The sequence below is a fragment of the Amblyomma americanum genome, chromosome 5, assembly GCF_052857255.1.
Source record: "Amblyomma americanum isolate KBUSLIRL-KWMA chromosome 5, ASM5285725v1, whole genome shotgun sequence".
NCBI classification, from domain to species: Eukaryota; Metazoa; Arthropoda; class Arachnida; order Ixodida; family Ixodidae; genus Amblyomma; species Amblyomma americanum.
Window position 1 is genome coordinate 140,487,655 of NC_135501.1, and position 20,164 is coordinate 140,507,818.

General features: G+C 54.0%; 1 protein-coding gene and 1 pseudogene across 1 annotated transcript; one reads left to right on the top strand and one right to left on the bottom strand.

Annotated features, from left to right (window-relative positions):
- Positions 1–4,452: 4,452 nt before the first annotated feature.
- On the top strand, positions 4,453–9,957 carry LOC144134234 (uncharacterized; annotated as a pseudogene).
- A 216-nt stretch (positions 9,958–10,173) lies between these two features.
- Positions 10,174–12,595, bottom strand: LOC144134235 (uncharacterized). The gene is made up of 2 exons (XM_077667192.1): positions 10,854–12,595; positions 10,174–10,186 (listed from the first exon to the last, which is right to left on the bottom strand). Exons 1-2 carry the CDS (start codon positions 12,593–12,595, stop codon positions 10,174–10,176), a joined length of 1,755 nt encoding a protein of 584 aa, XP_077523318.1.
- Between the last annotated feature and the right edge of the window lie 7,569 nt (positions 12,596–20,164).

Sequence of the window (20,164 nt, forward strand, 5' to 3'; positions counted from 1 at the left end):
CGCCGACGGCGATGCGCAAGCCAGGGATATGCGCCTAAGAGCTATCGCCCTATAACTCCACTTCAACTCAGGGTGGCATATAACTTTAAAAAGCAACAGCGACGATAGTCTAGCGGTTTTCACCTTTCGTTGTACAGCATGTACGAGAGCTTATATCTGATACAGGTATCCTTAAAAGTAAATCTTGCTGTGCAGGAAAGCATAATTTCCTAACTGTCATGTGCTGAACAAGCATGCGGAGTAAATGTCTACCTATACAGCTTACATGTGATGCATTGCACGCTTGCATACAGCTATATTGCACTGAACGTTTTCAATGTTTTGTCACTTCAAGATCTCCTGAATATGCTTCAGGAAGGAAATCAGGTGCTGGCAGAAAGGGGCTTCCTTCTTCATGAAGTGTTTTGAGATTCATCATGCCTCCTTTCGCACTTGCCAGGCAGCAGCTTTTAGAAATGGAGGTAACGTACCCGAAGAACATGTTGCCCTCCAGAATCATCACTGAGAAGGTCGTTGGCGATTTCAAGAAGTGCAACATGCTGCAACATGCTGCCTCTCCCGTGTCTTTTTAATTAACCCTGTCCTTTGCCAGCTGCACCCGCCCACCTAACCTTCTGCCGCCCCCTATCAAGAAAAAATCTCCGCGTGTCGATGGAATTGCATAACCAGGCCTGGGGTGCGTCCTGATCTCGGTGACCAGAACCGACAACGCACTCCCTCACCAGAACAGGTGGTGTAGTAATTGGCCACAGCCTTTCACGAACAACCCAATTAACCCTCAGCCCTCAGTACCCAGCGGCTGCGGAGCAACTGACAACGGCGGCGGTCAGGCCTGTGACGCAGAGGAGGGTGATAAGAATATCTGGCTCCGGACAGGCCGCCATTGGAATCTGAACCTGGCAACGTTTAGCGCTAGAACCTTTAGTGGGGCTAGTCTAGAAGTGCTGTTAGAGGAAATAGCGGGACACAAATGGGATGTCATAAGGCTTAGTGAAGTTAGGAGCACAAGCACACTGGGTGAGAATGTCGGAGGCGACGATGGGATGATAGTCGTCGGCTACGATGAAGACCCACAGGAAAATGCACCGCAAGCCAGTGTCGAGAGTGAGAGACCGCAGACCATAAGTGGCACACAGAGGATGTCCAGTTGACTTAGAAGCCAACTGTACTTGTAACCCACTTCTAAACCACCTACCCCCCCCCCCCCGCCCCGTGACCCCACCCGACCCGTGTCGGCGAGGAAGTGCAGGCCGGAAACGCGCTCCAGGACTAAGAAGACGTGGCCGGGTCACATGCCGCGTCAGTGATCTCACATCGCGTTTCCCGACCAATCGCATCGGGAAGTGCACTGGTAGGCACGGTGCTGGAAAGACGATGATACCAGCACATAATTGAGGTCGACGACTGGCGCGAGCATGGGACGCTCGGGGATGGAGAAGCCAGGACGTGGGGAGGAACCATGCTTGCATTGGAGGGCGTCCGCAGGGCTTCGAGAGAAGTGGCAAGCTGGTCTATCTGGGCCACTGAGAGGGACGTAACAGAAGACTGATGTGGAAGTGAGAGCGGCGACGCAAAGAGTCAACCAGCCCCCAGCCACCCTCCACCAGCCCTCAACCAGCTTCAGCCATGAATCAATTCACCCTCGGCCGTTCTCAGCCTTAGCCGACCCCCCCCCCCTCCAGCCTCACACAGCCAGCCAGCTTCAGCCAGCCATCCTAATGCACCTACCCAACCAGCTTCAGCAGGCCAACCTGTTCCATCTACCCAGATAACCGCCTAGCCAGCCTGATCCTGTCTCAGCCAGCCTTAGGCACCTACCAATCCACCCTCAGCACGGCACCTAACCAGCCTCGACCAATCTCAGCCAGCCTTCGAAGCCATCCTCATCCAAGACCATAAGGAGGGCCTCATGGCTGCCGCACAGGTGTCATCAGCAGGCAACGCCTCCGCTCTGCGGCGCTGGTCTGACGGTATCCAGGCTTACATACGCGTCTTAAGGCCTTGGGTGTGGGCGAAGAATTATACTGCGCAATGCTCTACCATCTCGTGCTCCAGGCTGTACCGAACGACCTGAGCCTGCTGTACAAGATGATGGCTTCGAAGGACGCAGAGGGCTCCAGCAACAGCAACGCCTCCACCAGCGACACCAGCTCCGAGACAGGAACAGAGTCGGTGCATAAGAAAGAGCTAAGCGCACTTCTGGAATTCCTTCGGATCGATGTTGAGATCCGAGAAAGGGTGGGCAGGGAGCAACCTAATATGCAGCCGGTAAGTCTATGTCCCGTAATCAGGCGCACAAACTGGTGAAGAGTGCAGCATATACTGGCAAGCCTAGACACTCGTCCGAGGCAGCCTTGCATGGCACAATGAAGGACGTGGAAGCTTTCTGTGCAAGTAGAAACGGCATGCAGCGGAGAGTTGCGCCGCCGCAAGGGAGCTGTCGGAGAAGAAACGCATGTTACGGGAGCACGGTCGATATATCCGATGTACAAGGCCGAAATATGCGGGGAGGATGTGCAAGAGCATGCTATCTTGCAGCAAGCGTCGCGGCTGGTATGCCTCAACGATGTGTGGCCCGACCTTCATTCCCGACCGGTGAGACGCTCGATCGCATGAAACACTGTAGGGCGTAAAGGGCAGCGCTGTTCCGGTCAGCCTGCAAGCAACGCAGTGCGGCGCGACACCGAATGTCTGCTCCAAACTGTGACAGCATGGGCCAAGAGTCAGAAGAAGAGAAAATTGACTAGAATTGTATTTGACATTGGTAGCCAGCGCTCCTTTGTTACCGAACAGCTATCAAAGGAGCTGAACTGCAAGCTGTTCAGTGCCGAAATCCTCACAGTCGACGTGTTTGGAGGCGATAAACAAGAATGTACTTTTCGACGAGTTCAGCTGACTGCGAAGTAGGCGAAATAACAGAAGGTACGACATTGCCGCTCTCGAAAGACCTATTAATTGTGAACAGGATCTCCCAAGCAGAGACGAAAGTATCTTGGAAAAGTTAGACGACTTGGGCTGCAGTTTAGGCGATGACCTCCAAGAATTAGAACATCGCAAAGTCGACATTCTGATCGGATCGGACCACTACTAGGAGAAATATCGCACAAAGCATCTGGCGCGACCGAAGGACCAGAATGCCCTAACGCGGCGAACACCGTTTGGTGGGCTCACTTCTCTAAATTGCAGTGATAAAGCTGATGGTTTATTGTTGGGGAGGTTCAGTGGCTGCTAGCTGCAGTTAACCATCAGCAGAACTCTGGTCACCACTAACAGTCGAGAGGCTGCATTCAGGCCATTCCTAAGAGAATCGACCGGCGGAAGCACTCCCACGGTGCCGCTCTCAACATTTGAAGGCACGTAAGCGCAAAAGCGTGCTCCGACCAGGGAAGGACGATCGTCTCATCGAACCGTTTTACGGCAACTCGCGAGAACACCTTCTCCACCGATCACATGGTCTATTGGCCGTCAGTATCGCTAATGTAAATCTCAGTCATTGTAAAGCGAAAGCTTTACTATATATATATATATATATATATATATATATATATATATATATATATAGCCTAGCGGCGCCGGTTTCGCCGTGGGCTGCGGTTTGACCTTCATTTAACCGGAGCTGCGCCGCCGCCGAGTAGGCGCATGCCCCCTCCGCAGCTGGGTCGCCGCCTGACCGCGTCATTCGCCGCTCGTCTGGCCAAGAGGAGCGCCGTGCTGGCCTAGTCAGTGCGGGCTTGGCCATGCATGGAAGCGAGGCCAGGCAGTCTTCTCTGGGCGTTACGCGGGAGCTGGAGGCTTTGAGCCGTCGTCGGAAAGCGCTGTCTGACCACCCCGCGGATATCGGCCGGCGGGCTGCTTCACTGGAGAGGGTACGGAATGCCAAGTGCGCGAAGCTTTCGCTTGTATATCCGGCTTACCCACTGTTAAGCCACAGCCAGTTTTGTTGCGATAGCTACACTATGCCAGCCACTTCGCGAGGTCAGCGTGGCTGCGCGCTGAGACGTGGCGCCATCGCTCCGCCGGCTGTGCGCATGCGCGGAGTGACGTCATAGCCCGCAGCAGGTGTGCGCGCCGCGCGCCTTGCCTACGGCGGAGCAGACGCCGCCCGCCTCGTCAGTTCAGCTTCGGTCTCCGGCTGTCGTTGGACGAGGTCGTGTTTCCTTCTTAATTCGTTCTTCGTCGCTGAAAAACGAAACTATAAAACTGGCTACAAACACACGGTGTCGGCTCCGTCGTTATTCGGCTGGAGCCACGGCTAAATCTTCTTCACCCCTACAAGACCGACGCCTTTCAACGCAGCAAGCAAGCTGGATTACGTGGACACCACATTTCGCCAGGTGGGCCCAAGTTTGCTCATTTCACGGCCGAATTACACCCGGGCGACGCAGTTTGGCCTAACGGCGTCGGCGTTCCACGCCGACGCGCGGCGGCGTGGAACCGGCCTCCCGAGGTAAAATGGCTGACCCTGCATCCTTCGCGAGGGGTTGCGATCCCGACGGCATGATATGGACGACAGTTTCAACATCGGAAGGGGAAGACTCCGCATCTGTTCCGAAATTTCGGCACCAATCTCTCAACGAAGCGGTCGCGCGCCGCTCGATAGTTCAAGCCAAGCTTGCGGCGTCCATCGCTGTCCCGGCCTCCGGCACACCGGCTGGCAAGACACAGCCTCCTGCCTCGCGCGCTGCAGGAAACAAAGGCAAGGCCCATCCTAACTGGAAGCCTCGCCGACTCCCACAACCGGGACCAGGCGACTTCGTGTTTGTGCTCAAGCCATGCAAACATATGTCGCTGCACCAAGCCTTTTCAGAGAATCGCTAAGGCGCCGCCATTACGGCCTACCTCTGGCCCGAGGTAGCAAGGTCTGTTACGGTTCTACCATCCCGTGAACAAAACCTCATTGTGATTTACACCCCGAACCCGAAGGCGGCTGATCGGCTCCTCGGGGACATCTCCATTAACACCGAGCATGGGAATATTCCACTCCACGGATACCTTCGACAAGACTGAGGCGATGTCTGCCACGGCGTCATCACTGTCAGCAACTCGGACACTACTGAATCGCTTCGGAAGCAGGTGCAGTGGAGGGCAGGCACCATCGCCGAGGTTAGGAAATTCGGCTCCTGTAACAAAGCTCGCATCACTTTTGCCGGGAGGGAGAAACCGCGTTTTGTGCACTACGAGAACATGCTCATCCCTGTGCAAAACTACTACCGTACGATCCCGGCCTGCGGCCTGTGTGGGGCCGTTGGCCACCGAGTGGATGCTTGTCCCAACACGCAGCCGAACACGTGCGGTCTGCGTGGGCAACAGGCCCCGCTTCAGGAGGGGGTGCGGGCCCCTCACGAGTGTGTGCCGCGGTGCTCGGTTTCTGCCGGTGCACACGCCACTAACTCGCGGGAGTGTGCAGCGAAATTCCGCAAGCACAAGATGACCACCCCAAAGAAAATTGCTGCCAAGAAGAAGAGCCGCCACCTTGGCCGCCCCGGTGAGTTACCCAGGCGAGACAACAACACCGAGAAGCCGGGGACTCCCACCGGAGGAGCCAGCAAGAGCCCGTCGACGCAGCCGCCACCGCACGACAAGACCAAGGCCTGGGTCAACACCGTGAAACATGGAACGCAGGTGAGCGGTACCGACAGGGCTGCCTCCTCCTCCCCTCCCTCCTGCCCCCCAGCGGCACGCAGTGCCGAGCAAACCAAAATAGTAGCTCTTGAAGGCAAAATTTAGATGCTGCTCGAGAAAATTGCGCTCCTAGAATCGCAATCAAAACAGCCTATCACTCCCCCCTCTCGCCCCGCAACCGAGGAAATGGAGAGTGAGCCCGCGACACCGAGCGCAGCACTGAACGGGGATACTGCACTTGAGGCCCGTCTAAAGGCCCGCATGGACGCCCGTTTCAATGTCCTAGAAAGACAAATTTCCGCGGCAGTCACCTCCGCGATCGCCAAAATGACCGAAATTGTACCCACAATAGTCGCACAGCACATCGCACAATCTCCTCGTGGCGTCCGACGAGTCGGCGGTCTAATCAAAGGCGTGTCTGGCCGCTATCCCAAAATGCGTCGCGCCATGGAAACTTTAGCAGAAGACGACGACAGCTGCTCGCTCTCCGGAATAGGGGATGGCCCCCTCACCGCGAGCGCTGGCTCCGGAGCAACGTCCTTACAATCGACCTCTCACCTGACCATGGCGGACAGGCCTCAAATTAGGCGCTCTCCTCATACCAATTCCCCCATCCTAATCACCCAATGGAACTGCCGCGGATTCCGTTCCCGTGCCAAGCGGGCGAACCTCCGGCTTTTCCTGTCAACATTCGATTCACTTCCTGCGGTGGTTGCCCTCCAGGAGCCAGGTAGTGGCGCAACCCTTACAAATTATGTTACGTTCCAGCAGGACCCCTCTTCCTGTATCTGCGTGCACAAAAATTATACAGCCAACTTGGTTGATTTTGACCTCAATGCTGCATATTCCTATGTGATGGTCACTCTTCTTCCGCTTAAGAAAAAAAACGCACCCTTACATATACTTAACATCTATTGTTCTCCCGAGATAAAAAATGTAACTTTCGCAGCCCTCTTCAGTCGCGCCTTGAAGGCTGCGGGCAGTGACCCCCCGGTGAGTGTGGGCGGCTTCAACGCTCCAAGCACTCTCTGGGGGTACGTGCGTGAAGAGAAGCGCAGCCGCAAGCTAGCGGAACTTGCGTCCACGCTGGGCCTGACCCTTCACACCGACCCTGCACATTGTTAGATGCGGGCCCCTGGTTCGCCTGTGCCGTCTCTCGCCAAGGTCGGTGTCGCCGGGTTCCGGATCGGGAGACTGCTGTAGTGGGGTTGACGAAGAGATGAGAGGGTCTTCGAGGTGAAGAAGAGACTGAAGGGTTTATTTACATTTATACAAAGATTGAAAGAGTGAATCGGGAGCTGGCGAACACACGCCAGATCGCTGCTTAAATAGGGTCCGCTGTCCCCAGGTCCCTAGTTGGGGAATCTAGTTCATTAAAAATGCGTCGAATCACTGTGATGTAGATCACGTGTCCAGTCTTCCGGGTCCGCCCCCAGCCACACACTCTTGCCACTTCTGGCAGATTAGTGTCCGCGCTGTCCAGGCTTCAGTGATGAATAGCCCGAAGGGGGTCCCATTGAGAGCGTCGAAGGTCATTCACCTGCACTTCACAGCGGTAGCGTGGGGGCGAATGGATCCCACCGCAGTTCGCAGAAGCTTTCACGTATGGGTGTGGGAAAGCACAGTCTAAGTCGAAGTTGTTTTCGAAGCACGAAGATTCCGGAGACGTTGGCTTAGTCAAACCCGGCCGCATTTGTCACGGCTGATTTGCAGTTCCACCGCTCGCCGGCTCCCCCGTCGTCCCCTCCGGGAGAAAAATTTCCCGGGTGGGTCCGGCGTTGAGAACAAAAGACAGGTTCACTAAAGCCGTTCTCAGACAGCGGGGAGCCGTTTCACCCCGTAAACAGCAGGGGGGGGGGGGGGAAGGACCCTTGTAGACGCCACCACCTGCACTCGTAGCGCTGCAACCACATCGACGGCCCTTTGAAGCCTCGGTAGATTGATGATTCCCAGTGGCTTTAATATTCTTGGCATGTTGGCGTCTCCAAACGTAACAGCTCCTCCGCGGCCAGGACAATCTCGATCGGCCAGTGGTCACAATCACTGGTCGAGGAGAGATGACTTCAGTTGTAGCGTGGGAGGCCCTTCTTCATCTTGTCTGCAAGCACAAAGTAGAGTCCTAAACCTCGGACAACGGAGGCATTAGTCGAAATCAGCCACTCAACATGGCGCCACTCCCCAGGCAGTGCACGAAATTCACCCGAGAGCCGCCAGGCTGTTATGCAATACTACTGCATTGTCAATGCAAACGTAAGCACAAAATTTTGTAGCTGACAGCAATAATCTCGGCTACTAAGAACAGCTTCCATGTCTGCCAAATTCGCTGCCAAAGACCGATTCGCCGAACACGGCTTGAAGAGAGGTGGCAAATTTGGAAGCAAAAGAAAAAGGATAATATGACACCACGCCAAAGCAAAGCTAACTAGTACCAAAAAAAAATACGAAAAGGCACCGAATTGCCACCGAACGGATACCTCAATTATGGGAATAACCTGCTCAATCCGTCGGCATTTCCATGACATTTGCCCCTTTTGTATCGCACAGAAAAGTTATATTGCTGGAGGGCTAGACTCCATCGAAGCAAGCGGCCATTCTTGGGCGACATTTGACGCAGCCATGTAAGCGGACAATGATCTGTCTCGAAAGTAAATTTCGCCCCGTAAACATAACAGGCTAGCTTCTGTGCGGCCCAAACCAGACAAGCGCATTCCTTTTCCGAAGCGCTGTAGGCTTCTTCCCTTACGGTTAACTTCCTGCTGGCATAAAGGATAGGGTGCTCCTCATTGTCGTCTCCGACTTGGCTTAATACGACCCCCATACCCCGGTCGCTGGCGTCACACTGGACCACGAATTCCTTGCTGTAGTCCGGCGCGCGTAACACGGGCCGCGAAACCAGCACGCTCTTCAAGCTCTGAAACGAAATTTCTTTTGCTGCGTCCCAGATAACGCTATTCGGCTTTTCTTTGCGAAGCGCATCGGTCAAAGGACTTGCTAGCTGTGAATAGTTGGGGATGTACCTTTGGTAGTACCCCACAAGACCGAGAAATGAACGTACATCCGTCTTAGTTCGGGGCTGCGGGAATTCAGCGATAGGGGCTATCTTGAGGTCTGACGGTCTCCTCGTCCCTCTACCGACAACATGACCAAGATAGGTGACATGTGAGCAGCCAAAACTACATTTTTCGGCCTTAATGGTTAGCCCAGCGTCCCTCAAACTCGTCAGTACCCTCCTGAGATGGGAAACATGGTCTTCCCAAGAGTTAGAAAAAATGGCCACATCGTCAAGGTAAGGCAGCGCGAAATTCTGCATGTCCTTGAGGATGATGTCCATTAGCTTTGAAAAGCTAAAAGGTGCATTCTTTAGCCCAAAACTGAGCACCAAAGGTCGGAATACCCCCATGGGAGAAATAAATGCTGCATACCGACTCGCGCTTTCCGAGAGGGGGACTTGCCAGTACCCTCTCACTAGGTCAAGGGTGGAGATGTACTGTGCCGCTTCGATGTTCGGTATTGGGTACAGCTGGTCCTTTGTTATGGTATTCAGCTTCCTGTAGTCCACGCAAGGTCGCGGATCTTTGCCTGGTGCCTCCACGAGTATCAGCGGGGAGGTGTAGTCGCTCTCTGCTGGCTCTATCACGCCAAGTTCCAGCATGTGCTTTATCTCCGCCTCAATTATTTCTTTCTGCCTTGGAGAAACTCTGTAGGCTTTCGATCTTACTGGATCGGTCGAAGTTAGCTCTATCTCATGCGTGATGAGATTTGTCTTCCCCGGCCGGTCGCTAAAACTCTCCCGGAATTCGCACAGCAGTTGCCTCAATTCTTGGAGTTGCTTTTGTTCTAGATCCATGGTGCTCGCGGATCAGGACACGATTTCCTCTATGCTGTTGGTAGCATTTTCTTTCATGCTGCCTTTCCACTCAGGGTTTTCGGTTTGTAGCTCTTCGGGGATATTTACGGCCATGTTTACAACCCCGCTCCTTTCTACATAGGGCTTCATTAAATTGCAGTGATAGATCTTTATCTGCTGTCCTCTCCCTGGCATTTTCAAAGTGTAGTTGGTTTCTGAAATCTGATCCAAAACTTCCACTGGCCCGTCCCAGTGAACTTCCATCTTATTTTTGCGTGCGGACCTGAGAATAAGCACACGATCCCCCGCCTTGAAGGTTCTCAGTCTAGCATTCTTGTCGTAGTACTTCTTCGCCGTGTCCTGAGCCGTTTTGAGATTTCGATCCACTAGTTCTCGTGTGGCACTCAGGCGGTTTAGTAACTGCAACACATACTCCACTACTGACTGACTCTCTCCTGTCCCCTCCCACATTTCTCTAAGCATCCTAAGCGGGGAACGAAGAGCCCTTCCGTACACTAGTTCTGCAGGAGTGAAGCCCGTCGCTTCGTGCGGTACTGTTCTCAGGGCGAACAGCGTTGCCGGGAGGCAACTTTCCCAATCGTCTTTGTGCTCATAGCAGGAAGCACGTAGCACTCTTTTGAGCACTGAGTGCCACTTCTCGACGCTGTTCGATTGAGGGTGGTAAACGGAGCTATGAATCAACCTCACCCCACACCTCTGTAAGAACGTGGTTGTGAGTGCGCTCGTGAAAACTGTCCCCTGATCAGCCTGAATTTCTGCCGGAAAGCCAATTCGAGCGAAAACGGACAGGAGACCGTCCACTATCTCTGCCGAGCTAAGCTCCTTTAGCGGCACCGCCTCCGGGAACTTGGTAGCAGGGCATATCATAGTGAGTACGTACTTATAGCCTGACTTAGTTCTGGGTAGTGGCCCGACGGTGTCAATGACCAGACGTCGGAAAGGCTCCGAGATAAGCGGCACCAGCTTTAGCGGGGCCTTCCATCTTTCTCCTGGTTCTCCGGTGCGCTGACACGCGTCGCATGACTGCACGTAGCGTTCAGCATCTCGGAAACATCCCGGCCAGTAGTATTGCCCAAGCAGCCTATCCTTCGTTTTGTTCACACCTAAGTGCCCTGACCAACTGTTTCCGTGACAGAGGCCTAAAAGGTCAGAGCGGTACTTTTCAGGCACGACCAGCTGATCAAGCGTCTTCCCCTTTTTGTCCCTGTAATGGCGATACAGCAATCCGCCTTTGTGGTGCAATGTAACGTTACGCCTAGCAATACCCTCCGTGGCTATGAAGTGTAACTTTGACAAGCTAGGGTCTCTTTCCTGTTCTGTGATTAAGGAGTCTCTGTCAACGCGCAACAAGCGATCCATGCACAGGGAGGTGGGTAATAACATGGAGTCTGGACTGCACGCTTCTTGTAGGCTGGCATCGATGGGGCTACCTTCGGTAACAGGTTCCTGCTGCTGTTCATGTGCTCGAACTGCATTTTCTTTGCTTGGTTCCGCAATCTCGGGAATTCCCTCCCTCTCACCAGTTGCCTCTGATTCCTGGCTGTACCTAAGCTTGGAAGCAAGCTCGCGTGATTTGGACCTAGTCAGGGCTTTCACTGTCCCCTCAGCCAGCTTCTGACCTCGATCGCAAAGCAGCTGATTTGACTTATTGGAGAATAGATACGGGTACTGCAATGAAACAGCCGACGAGACGGCGGCTTCTGTCACTAGCTCGCCGAACGGGCCGGAAATCACCACCCTTGCCATAGGCAGGCACACACTCTGATTTTCTAGTACCTGTCTTATCCATGCTACTTCCCCAGTAAAGTCTTCCTCCTTGACATATGAGGGGTGAACAATGTCCATTGTTGCCCCGTTGTCCCGAAGGACCCTGCACAATTTTCCATTTACTTGGAGTTCGTGAATATATGGACGCAGAAGTTCCAAATTCTCATCACTGTCGTTGGCATATGAGAAAGCTAATCGCGTCTTCGTACACCTTGCTGCAATATGTCCAGTTTCCTGACAGTTGAAACAACGGAACGGTTTCCTGGCCTCGAACTCCTTCGTCAATGCTTTCTGAGCTCCGGCCTGCTTGGCACGATCCTCAGTTTTTTCTGGGGCCTGTTTAGTGCCCTCAACTGTCTCGCGATTCCTAAATTGCGATCGATTTTTGGGAATGAAACGCTTCCTTAAACCGAACGCTTTCTTTTCAGACTCGCTTGACTCGGAACTCAGCTTTCTCCGTGTTGCATATTCGTCCGCTAGTTCTGCAGCTTTCTCCACTGTACCCACATTTTCTCTGTCTTGCACCCATAACTTAACGGCCTCAGGGATACTGTTATAGAACTGCTCGAGGCCTACACATTCGACAACCTTATCTTTGGTGTCATATGCCTCCGCGCCCTTCAACCACTCTGTAAGGTTGGCCTTCAAACTGAATGCGAATTCTGCATAGCTCTCGCTGCTTCTCTTGCTGGCACCTCTGAACCGCTGTCGGAATTCTTCTGCCGAAAGTCGGTACTTTCTTAGCAAACTCGCTTTCACCTTCTCGTAGTCATCGGCATCTTTCGCGTCAAGCCTCGCGACTATAGTAGCCGCCTCACAGGGTAACACCATTAGTAGCTTTTGTGGCCAGGACTCCTTTGCGTAACCCCGTTTCTCACACGTCCTCTCGAAATTCACGAGGTAATAACCAAGATCCTGGCCAATCTTATACGGCTGCATCAATCTGTCCATAGGAAACGATTCGGCCTGACTCACTCTCTCTGGAGTCATGCCTCTCGAACTCTCACATTCCAGTTTCTTTTGGTCATTCGCAAGCTGCAACCTTCTGAGCTCCCGTTCCTCTCGCTCGGCCGCTAGCCATTGGCGCTCATTTTCCTCTTTCTTTCGCTCAGTTTCCTCTCTCTTTCGCTCCCGCTCATCTTCCTCTTTCTTTCGCTCATCTTCCTTTTTCTTTCGCTCAGTTTTGAGGAGTTCCCACGTATCACTAACTGTTTCTTCATTGGCGGTTTCCAAGAGCAATGTGCAAATGTGTGACTTTTTCATCTTCTCCTCTACATCTACACCCAACCCTTCACACAATGACAGCAAATCTGACCTTAGCAACTTCATTAGATCCATGTTTGCTGCTCTGAGCCTTGACTTTGCTGAACAACTTTTGACGTGAGCTACACGCAATCAGACTCACTGATCAACTTCCCTCGATTCCCAGCAGTTCAATGTATTAACCCAAACAATTGAAGCCTGGCGAACCTCAAGCGAAGTTCAAGCACTCACCCACGGAAGCAACACCACGCCGCATGGTCGATCCAACCGCTGCCAACCAGTTGTTAGATGCGGGCCCCTGGTTCGCCTGTGCCGTCTCTCGCCAAGGTTGGTGTCCCCGGGTTCCGGATCGGGAGACTGCTGTAGTGGGGTTGACGAAGAGATGAGAGGGTCTTCGAGGTGAAGAAGAGACTGAAGGGTTTATTTACATTTATACAAAGATTGAAAGAGTGAATCGGGAGCTGGCGAACACACGCCAGATCGCTGCTTAAATAGGGTCCGCTGTCCCCAGGTCCCTAGTTGGGGAATCTAGTTCATTAAAAATGCGTCGAATCACTGTGATGTAGATCACGTGTCCAGTCTTCCGTGTCCGCCCCCAGCCACACACTCTTGCCACTTCTGGCAGATTAGTGTCCGCGCTGTCCAGGCTTCAGTGATGAATAGCCCGAAGGGGGTCCCATTGAGAGCGTCGAAGGTCATTCACCTGCACTTCACAGCGGTAGCGTGGGGGCGAATGGATCCCACCGCAGTTCGCAGAAGCTTTCACGTATGGGTGTGGGAAAGCACAGTCTAAGTCGAAGTTGTTTTCGAAGCACGAAGATTCCGGAGACGTTGGCTTAGTCAAACCCGGCCGCATTTGTCACGGCTGATTTGCAGTTCCGCCGCTCGCCGGCTCCCCCGTCGTCCCCTCCGGGAGAAAAATGTCCCGGGTGGGTCCGGCGTTGAGAACAAAAGACAGGTTCACTAAAGCCGTTCTCAGACAGCGGGGAGCCGTTTCACCCCGTAAACAGCAGGGGAGGGGGGGGGGGGGGAAGGACCCTTGTAGACGCCACCACCTGCACTCGTAGCGCTGCAACCACATCGACGGCCCTTTGAAGACTCGGTAGATTGATGATTTCCAGTGGCTTTAATATTCTTGGCATGTTGGCGTCTCCAAACGTAACAACATCCAACGCGGGTGGGTAACTCCGTGACTCGGGACACGTGTCCGGACCACACCTTCACCAAAAACATAAGACCCGCAGAATGGGCCAACACCGAGGAAACCCTCGGCAGTGACCACTGCATACTCAACACCAGCGTCAGAACCAGACCACTGGCAAGATCCCACGCCCAAGCACGCCTACCCGACTGGATAAAGTTCCGGCAAACATACAATAATTTGGCCTCTATTCACGAACAAGACTGTCACGCATGGTCACAAGAATTGGTTACACACCTTCGTTCGGTAGAAACTCAAGTTCAACTATCGGAGGCCACGCCGGAGGTGGACAACCACCTCCTGCACATCTGGGAGGCGCGGCACAGCCTCGTCCGCAGATGGCGCCGCCGAAAGCATAATCGGAAGCTGAAAATTCGCATCGCCGAACTCACCCAGCGAGCGGCTTATTACGCGGCAGAGCTCGCCGACTCGAATTGGGTGGACCGGTGCAACACGGCCGCTAGACATATGTCTAGCCGGAACACTTGGCGTCTCTTTCGCGCCTTGATCGATCCGACTAAAACCAGAGCCGAGACACAAAAACATCTCCAACGGGCTATACATAGCTCCGACGGAGATACCTCTAAATTAGCATTGAAACTACGCGATCAATACCTCTGCATCCAAAAGGACCCCCGAGGGCCAGCGTACTCGTATGCAGGTTCCGAGAACGCGGAACTGGATCAACCGTTCCGGCTCCCCGACCTGAAAGCGGCCTTGAGTAAAATGAAACGAGGAACAGCGCCGGGAAGAGACAAAATAACTGTGAAATTACTTGCCAACCTTTCCGACCCTGCCTACGAGGCGCTCCTCGCATACATAAACTCAATCTGGCTATAGGTGAGGCACCCCTCCCAATCGAATGGAAGACCGACCTGGTCACCTTCATTCCTAAAGACGGAAGAACATAAACACACACAACCTCCACCCCGCCTCCCTCACGTCTTGTGCGGGAAAGCTGATGGAGACTATGGTGCGAGACAGGCTGTCCGAGTTTTTGGAAAACCAAAATGTATTCGCAGACACCATGTTCGGGTTCCGCCCGCACCGGTCCGCGCAGGATGTTCTGCTTCAACTAGACAGCGAAATTCTGAATCCCGTCGAATACCCCCTTAATGACAAGGTAGTACTCGCCCTCGATTTGAAGGGGGCTTTCGGCAATGTAGCACACGACATAATTCTTAAGCACCTCTCCCAAACCAACTGTGGACACAACACGTTTCGGTACATTAGGCAATTTCTATCCGACCGGCAATCGTATATCCGGATACAAGATGAAGAACACGGCCCCTCCCAACTAGGTACCCCGCAGGGCGCGGTCCTCTCACCTCTACTATTCAATTTGGCAATGATGAAACTTCCGGCGCCGTTGGAAAGTGTCGAGGGCATACAGTACGCGCTGTATGCCGACGACATCAGCTTCTGGGCTAAGCACGGATCGGTAGGAGAAATTGAAGCCAACCTGCAGCAAGCGGCAGAGACTGTGGACGTTTACGCCCGCCGCTGCGGCCTTGAATGCTCCCCGGCCAAATCGGAATTAGTGCACATTCGACCCTCGCCGAAGTGCACTACCAAAATCGAACTGTCCTCAGCGAGCGGACCCATCCCAGAACACGCTGAGGTCAGAGTACTGGATCTCTTTATCAATGAACACTGCCGTGTCGACACAACACTGGCCAAATTGCGCAAGGTGGGGGACCAGGTGAGCCGCACGATCCGCGGGGTTTCCAATAACCACGGGGGGTTACGGTGCAAAGATGCCTTGCGGCTGGCGCACGCATTCGTAACCAGTCGAGTCTTGTACTCGACTCCTTACCTCCACCTTCAAAAATGTGACGAGAAAGCCCTTGAGGTGGTTCTCCGTAAGACTTAAAAGCGTGCTCTCGACCTCGCGGTCACCACGTCCAACCAGCGCCTCCTGGGCCTGGGGATGGTCAATACCTTCGTGGAGCTCCGAGAAGCACACTTGACAAACCACTGCACAAGACTCTCAAAGACGCCGTCGGGTCGCCGCCTGCTTGCCCGACTTCGCATCCACCATCCAACACTAACGGAAGAGCGCATGCGCATCCCCGAAATCTGGAGATAGGCCCTGCACGTGCGCCCTCTTCCGGCCAACATGACACGAGACGACCATAGTGGCCGGCGCCTCGCACGGGCGCAAGCCTTGGCACGCTACTATGGAAACAAACACGGAGTATTTTGCGTGGACGCCACCGGCCCCCATCGTGTCCACGCAAAATACTCCGTGTTTGTTTCCATAGTAGCGTGCCAAGGCTTCCGCCTGCAGGACATCGAGAGGGGATTTATTCCCTATTTGGCATACCGAATTCTTCAACATAGTAATTATCTCGGGGCTCCCGCGTCCCGCACAATAGTATGGACTCCCGCGCACACGTGACTCCAGGGCAACGAAGCGGCCGACGCCGCTACCCGCGCGCTCACTCTCCGTGCATCACCCTCGCCTCCCACCGATGCGGACTCCGACCTTAATCCGGCTTTTACCTTCAAGGAAATCATCCAGTATTACCAATTCGGCCACGCAATCTTTCCTAAGCCCTGCAAGGGCCTCACGAAGGCGGAGCACTTACTCCTTCGCCTTTGTACTAAAACACTTCCGTGTCCGGCAGCCATCAAACATTTCGACCCTGCGTGCAAAGGGGAGTGCCTGCACTGCAGGGAAGTCTTCGGACATTTACCACATGGTGTGGGCATGCTAATTAACCCTGCATCTTCCCCCTATCCCCAACCCTACCCGGGAGGACTAGGAGGCGGCCCTGCTCGGCTGCTCTGACCTGGCGAGCCAAAAGGCCCTGGTCGGGCGCGCCCGAGCAGCAGCTACCGCCAATGGGCTGCTGTAATGAGCAGCCCACCCAGCATTTATAAGGAACGGGCCCTTAAGGACCGCTCCACTAGCTCCCTGTATATATTTTGAAAATAAAGTTTTTCAATCAGTCAGTCGTCAGTTGAGCCAGCGGCACTGCCCAGGCACAAAGTATAGAGGAGGCACTGGTTGAGCGCATGCACGGAGTGACGTCAGAGCACGCAGCTGGTGTGCGCGCCGCGCGCCTACATTGCAGCAGCATAGCAAACCTGCAGCGCGGCAGCGTCGCGCCGGTGAAACCACGTGGGGCAGTGCAGAGGGGGAACAGAGTGAATCCACGTGCAGGGACGAAGATGAAGGAACGCCCAGCGAAACGCAGCGGTGAAAGACTGACTTTGCGATTCGACTGAGCGAGTCCCACTCGGCCAGCAGTAGCTATCGCGTCACTCCAGGTTTAACCAAAGCTAAACCACAGCCGTTTTCCGTTTGCAAAAACGAAAATTTTGTGTACCCCGCAAGGACCGTTTCTTCGAAGAATGAGACAGCCTTTCCCCGCCGCAAGAAATCCTGTCCTAAGATACTCAACACTCCTCTTAGCAGAGACATTATGTCCGGGCATATGGGGTGATCTAACGCAATTCCGGCGAGAATGAAGTGTAACCGGTTAGAGAGCGCTTATTACAAGAGGATTCCGTGTTATCCCTACAAACCTGGTTGCAAGACTACCGGACACTTCCAACACCTCGCGATCACTTCTTTCGCAGCGTGTTAAAACCGCTTTCCTGAAGCAAGGTCACCTCTGACCCTGTCTACAGGAATCTTGCACCGCACAACAGGGCAAGCCTCGTCGGCAACACAAGCCATCACCACTTCGTTATCCCTACTGTTCCTTCCCACGCTCCTCACGCTGGGGAGGACTTCCTAGCTTTTTGTCACAGAACGTGGAACCTCTCCATACGCTTGCTTGCGACGGGTCCTACCTGCTCGTTTGCGGCTCCCCTCGGCGCGCATTTTGGGCCGAACCTTGCAATTTTTCCGCGATTTTGGCAAGCGAAGCACACGATTTCCTCAAAACCTCTCATGCCGCGTCCAGAGCTTTGAGGCGGTCTGCGGTTTCCAACGAATGGGCATTGCCGAGTCCGCGCTTCATCCTTGCGTAACACCTGCTGCGCTATAGCGGCTGTTCTAGGTGCTCTAGCCGCTGTCAAAAGAGGAACCCCGGTGTTTGGCTCCGTTCTCTCGACGCGCACTCCGTGTTCACAGTTAGCGGCTCATTTCGCTCATCAGTGCGGCCTCCACAGCTCGATCAAAATCGCTCGGCTCGCGCGAGAGCACGAACCGCCGCACGGGGTCTCGCGAACCGGCCACAAAGCGGTCATTTTCTTTTTCAGTAGGCCCTCCGCATTTCTTTAGGTGGTCTCCCTCCACGCGCTAAGCGCTGAACTCGTGACGCAAGCGTTCGCACGTCCTCCCCTGCCATCTGTCCGGCCTCGCGGAACTTCTGTACAGGCACATGGCGGGGTTCAGTATCGAAGTGCTCGAACGCGAGCATCTTGAGCTCCGAAAATGATTTTGCGGGAAATCTTTTCATCTCACCATGAAAAATCGTGGGCAGCTCATAAATCTTGAACCTTGCCATTCCCAACAGTTGTGCATCAAACCATCCGCCCATTTTCTTCGATAATAGAAAACGCTGGTCTTATTGCCCGCAAGTGTCAGAATAACGCTTCCTAATGCCAGCATTATTGCACCGCGAGCGCTGCCTGCGGAGTGGGTGGTGGCGGTAAACATTTATTCGCTGTGTACAAGAAGGTGTTCGGGCCCAGGCCCTCACAAATCTAGGTGGAGCTCCTATTCGGGAGCCCCCACTGGCATCTAGCGCCGCTCGCGCCCTGACGACCAAGGTCCGTTGGGACTGTAGGTCATGGCAGCCGAGCAGCGCTGTCTCCCAGGCCTGGCTTGAAGGGTGGGAGATGAAGGATTGGGAAAAGTGGGGATTGGAAGGGTAGGCCCAGACCATGTGGAAAACGTCCGAGAACATCGCTCCGCACAGGCTGCAGCCACCATCAAATTCTGAACTGAAGTGTTTCGATACTGCTAGGCACAGCATTGTATTTGTAGAAAATCTGAAAAGAACCCGTTTGTCTGCTCTCCAAGACCCTTACAGGGTTCCGGAAAGCGAAGATGGCTGTCGTTATAATATGTAGTAAGGTCTTTGAATGTAATTAGAGATTGGGTAGGCTTGGAGTATGCTTCCAGAGCAAGTGTGAGCGCCCGGGGAGAGAGCGTGCAGCCTGCCTGCTCAGCTAACTAATTGCCCTGGAATCCCTAGTGGGCGGGAGCCTTGATGAGGTTACAATTTGGAGGGTCACTGGACCGACAGCAATTTTGTAGGGTGCGCCAAGCAAGAGGAGGTATCCAACCCAGCTTATAGTTCCAACAGGCCCCCTTCAAGTTGGCAACAATGTGTTTCACTTGTGGGAGGGAGAGTGCAAGTGCAGTTTCCTGCGCGTGTGTTGTGCTGTAGGCACGGAACGCGAGTCCTACCACTGTGGTGGTGTTGTGGGCCACTGCTGCGGTGAACCATCCCCCACGGTGGGGACCGGCAATGTTCACGTAGTACACGTGTTGTCGACCATAATGTCGCTCCAGTGCTGGCGCCTGGCGACGGCCATTGTGGTCAGAGTGTGATATGCTGTGGGGGAATGGGTCGGACCCTGAAGGCGCATAAACCCGTTCCTCAAAGGTGATGGTGTGTTGAATGTAGAGTCGGTCAAGAATATGGCGACTGGATGGCGTTTGTGATAGGCGTGCATATTGGTTAACGAGATGGGCGTCTGAGTTCCCGATAGGTGTTGACCACCCCCAGGTCCAAAAAACGCTGATTGGATGTGGTAATGGGAAGAGCCTGTCTGATGAGTTTGCAGTGCATGACTTCGAGTTGGACCTCTTCATGTTTGCGCATGCGAAGGTAGGGGTGTGAGTAGAGAATTCTACTCGTTACGAAAGCATGTGCCAGCCGCAAGGCACCTTTGCTTCATAACTCCCCACGCCTATTGGAGACTTGGCGGACCATACGGCCCACCTGGTCACCACACATGCGAGTATTGCAAGTGTTGTGTCCGATCTGCGTTGTCAGTGAATAGAGAGGCCGAGGATACGGATCGCTTTGGCCTCTCTAATCGGACTGAAGGGAGTGTGAGAACCCGTTTGAGAAATGTCGTCCCGAGGAGAGGGTCGAATGTGGACAAATTTTGATTTGGTGGGAGCACACTGGAGACCGCAGTATGCAGCATAAGCATCCACTACCTCCGCTGCCTGTTGTAGGCAGGTCTCCATGTGTCCGAGATTGCCTTCTGTTCCTCCTTCGGATAAATACAATTTGTTCGAGCCGCCGCGGTGGCTGAGTGGTTACGGCGCTCGGCTGCCGGCCCGAAAGACGCGGGTTCGATCCCGGCCGCGGCGGTCGAATTTCGATGGAGGCGAAATTCTAGAGGCCCGTGTACTGTGCGATGTCAGTGCACGTTAAAGAACCCCAGGTGGCCGAAATCTCCGGAGCCCTTCACTACGGCGTCCCTCATAGCCTGAGTCGCTTTGGGACGTTAAACCCCCATAAACA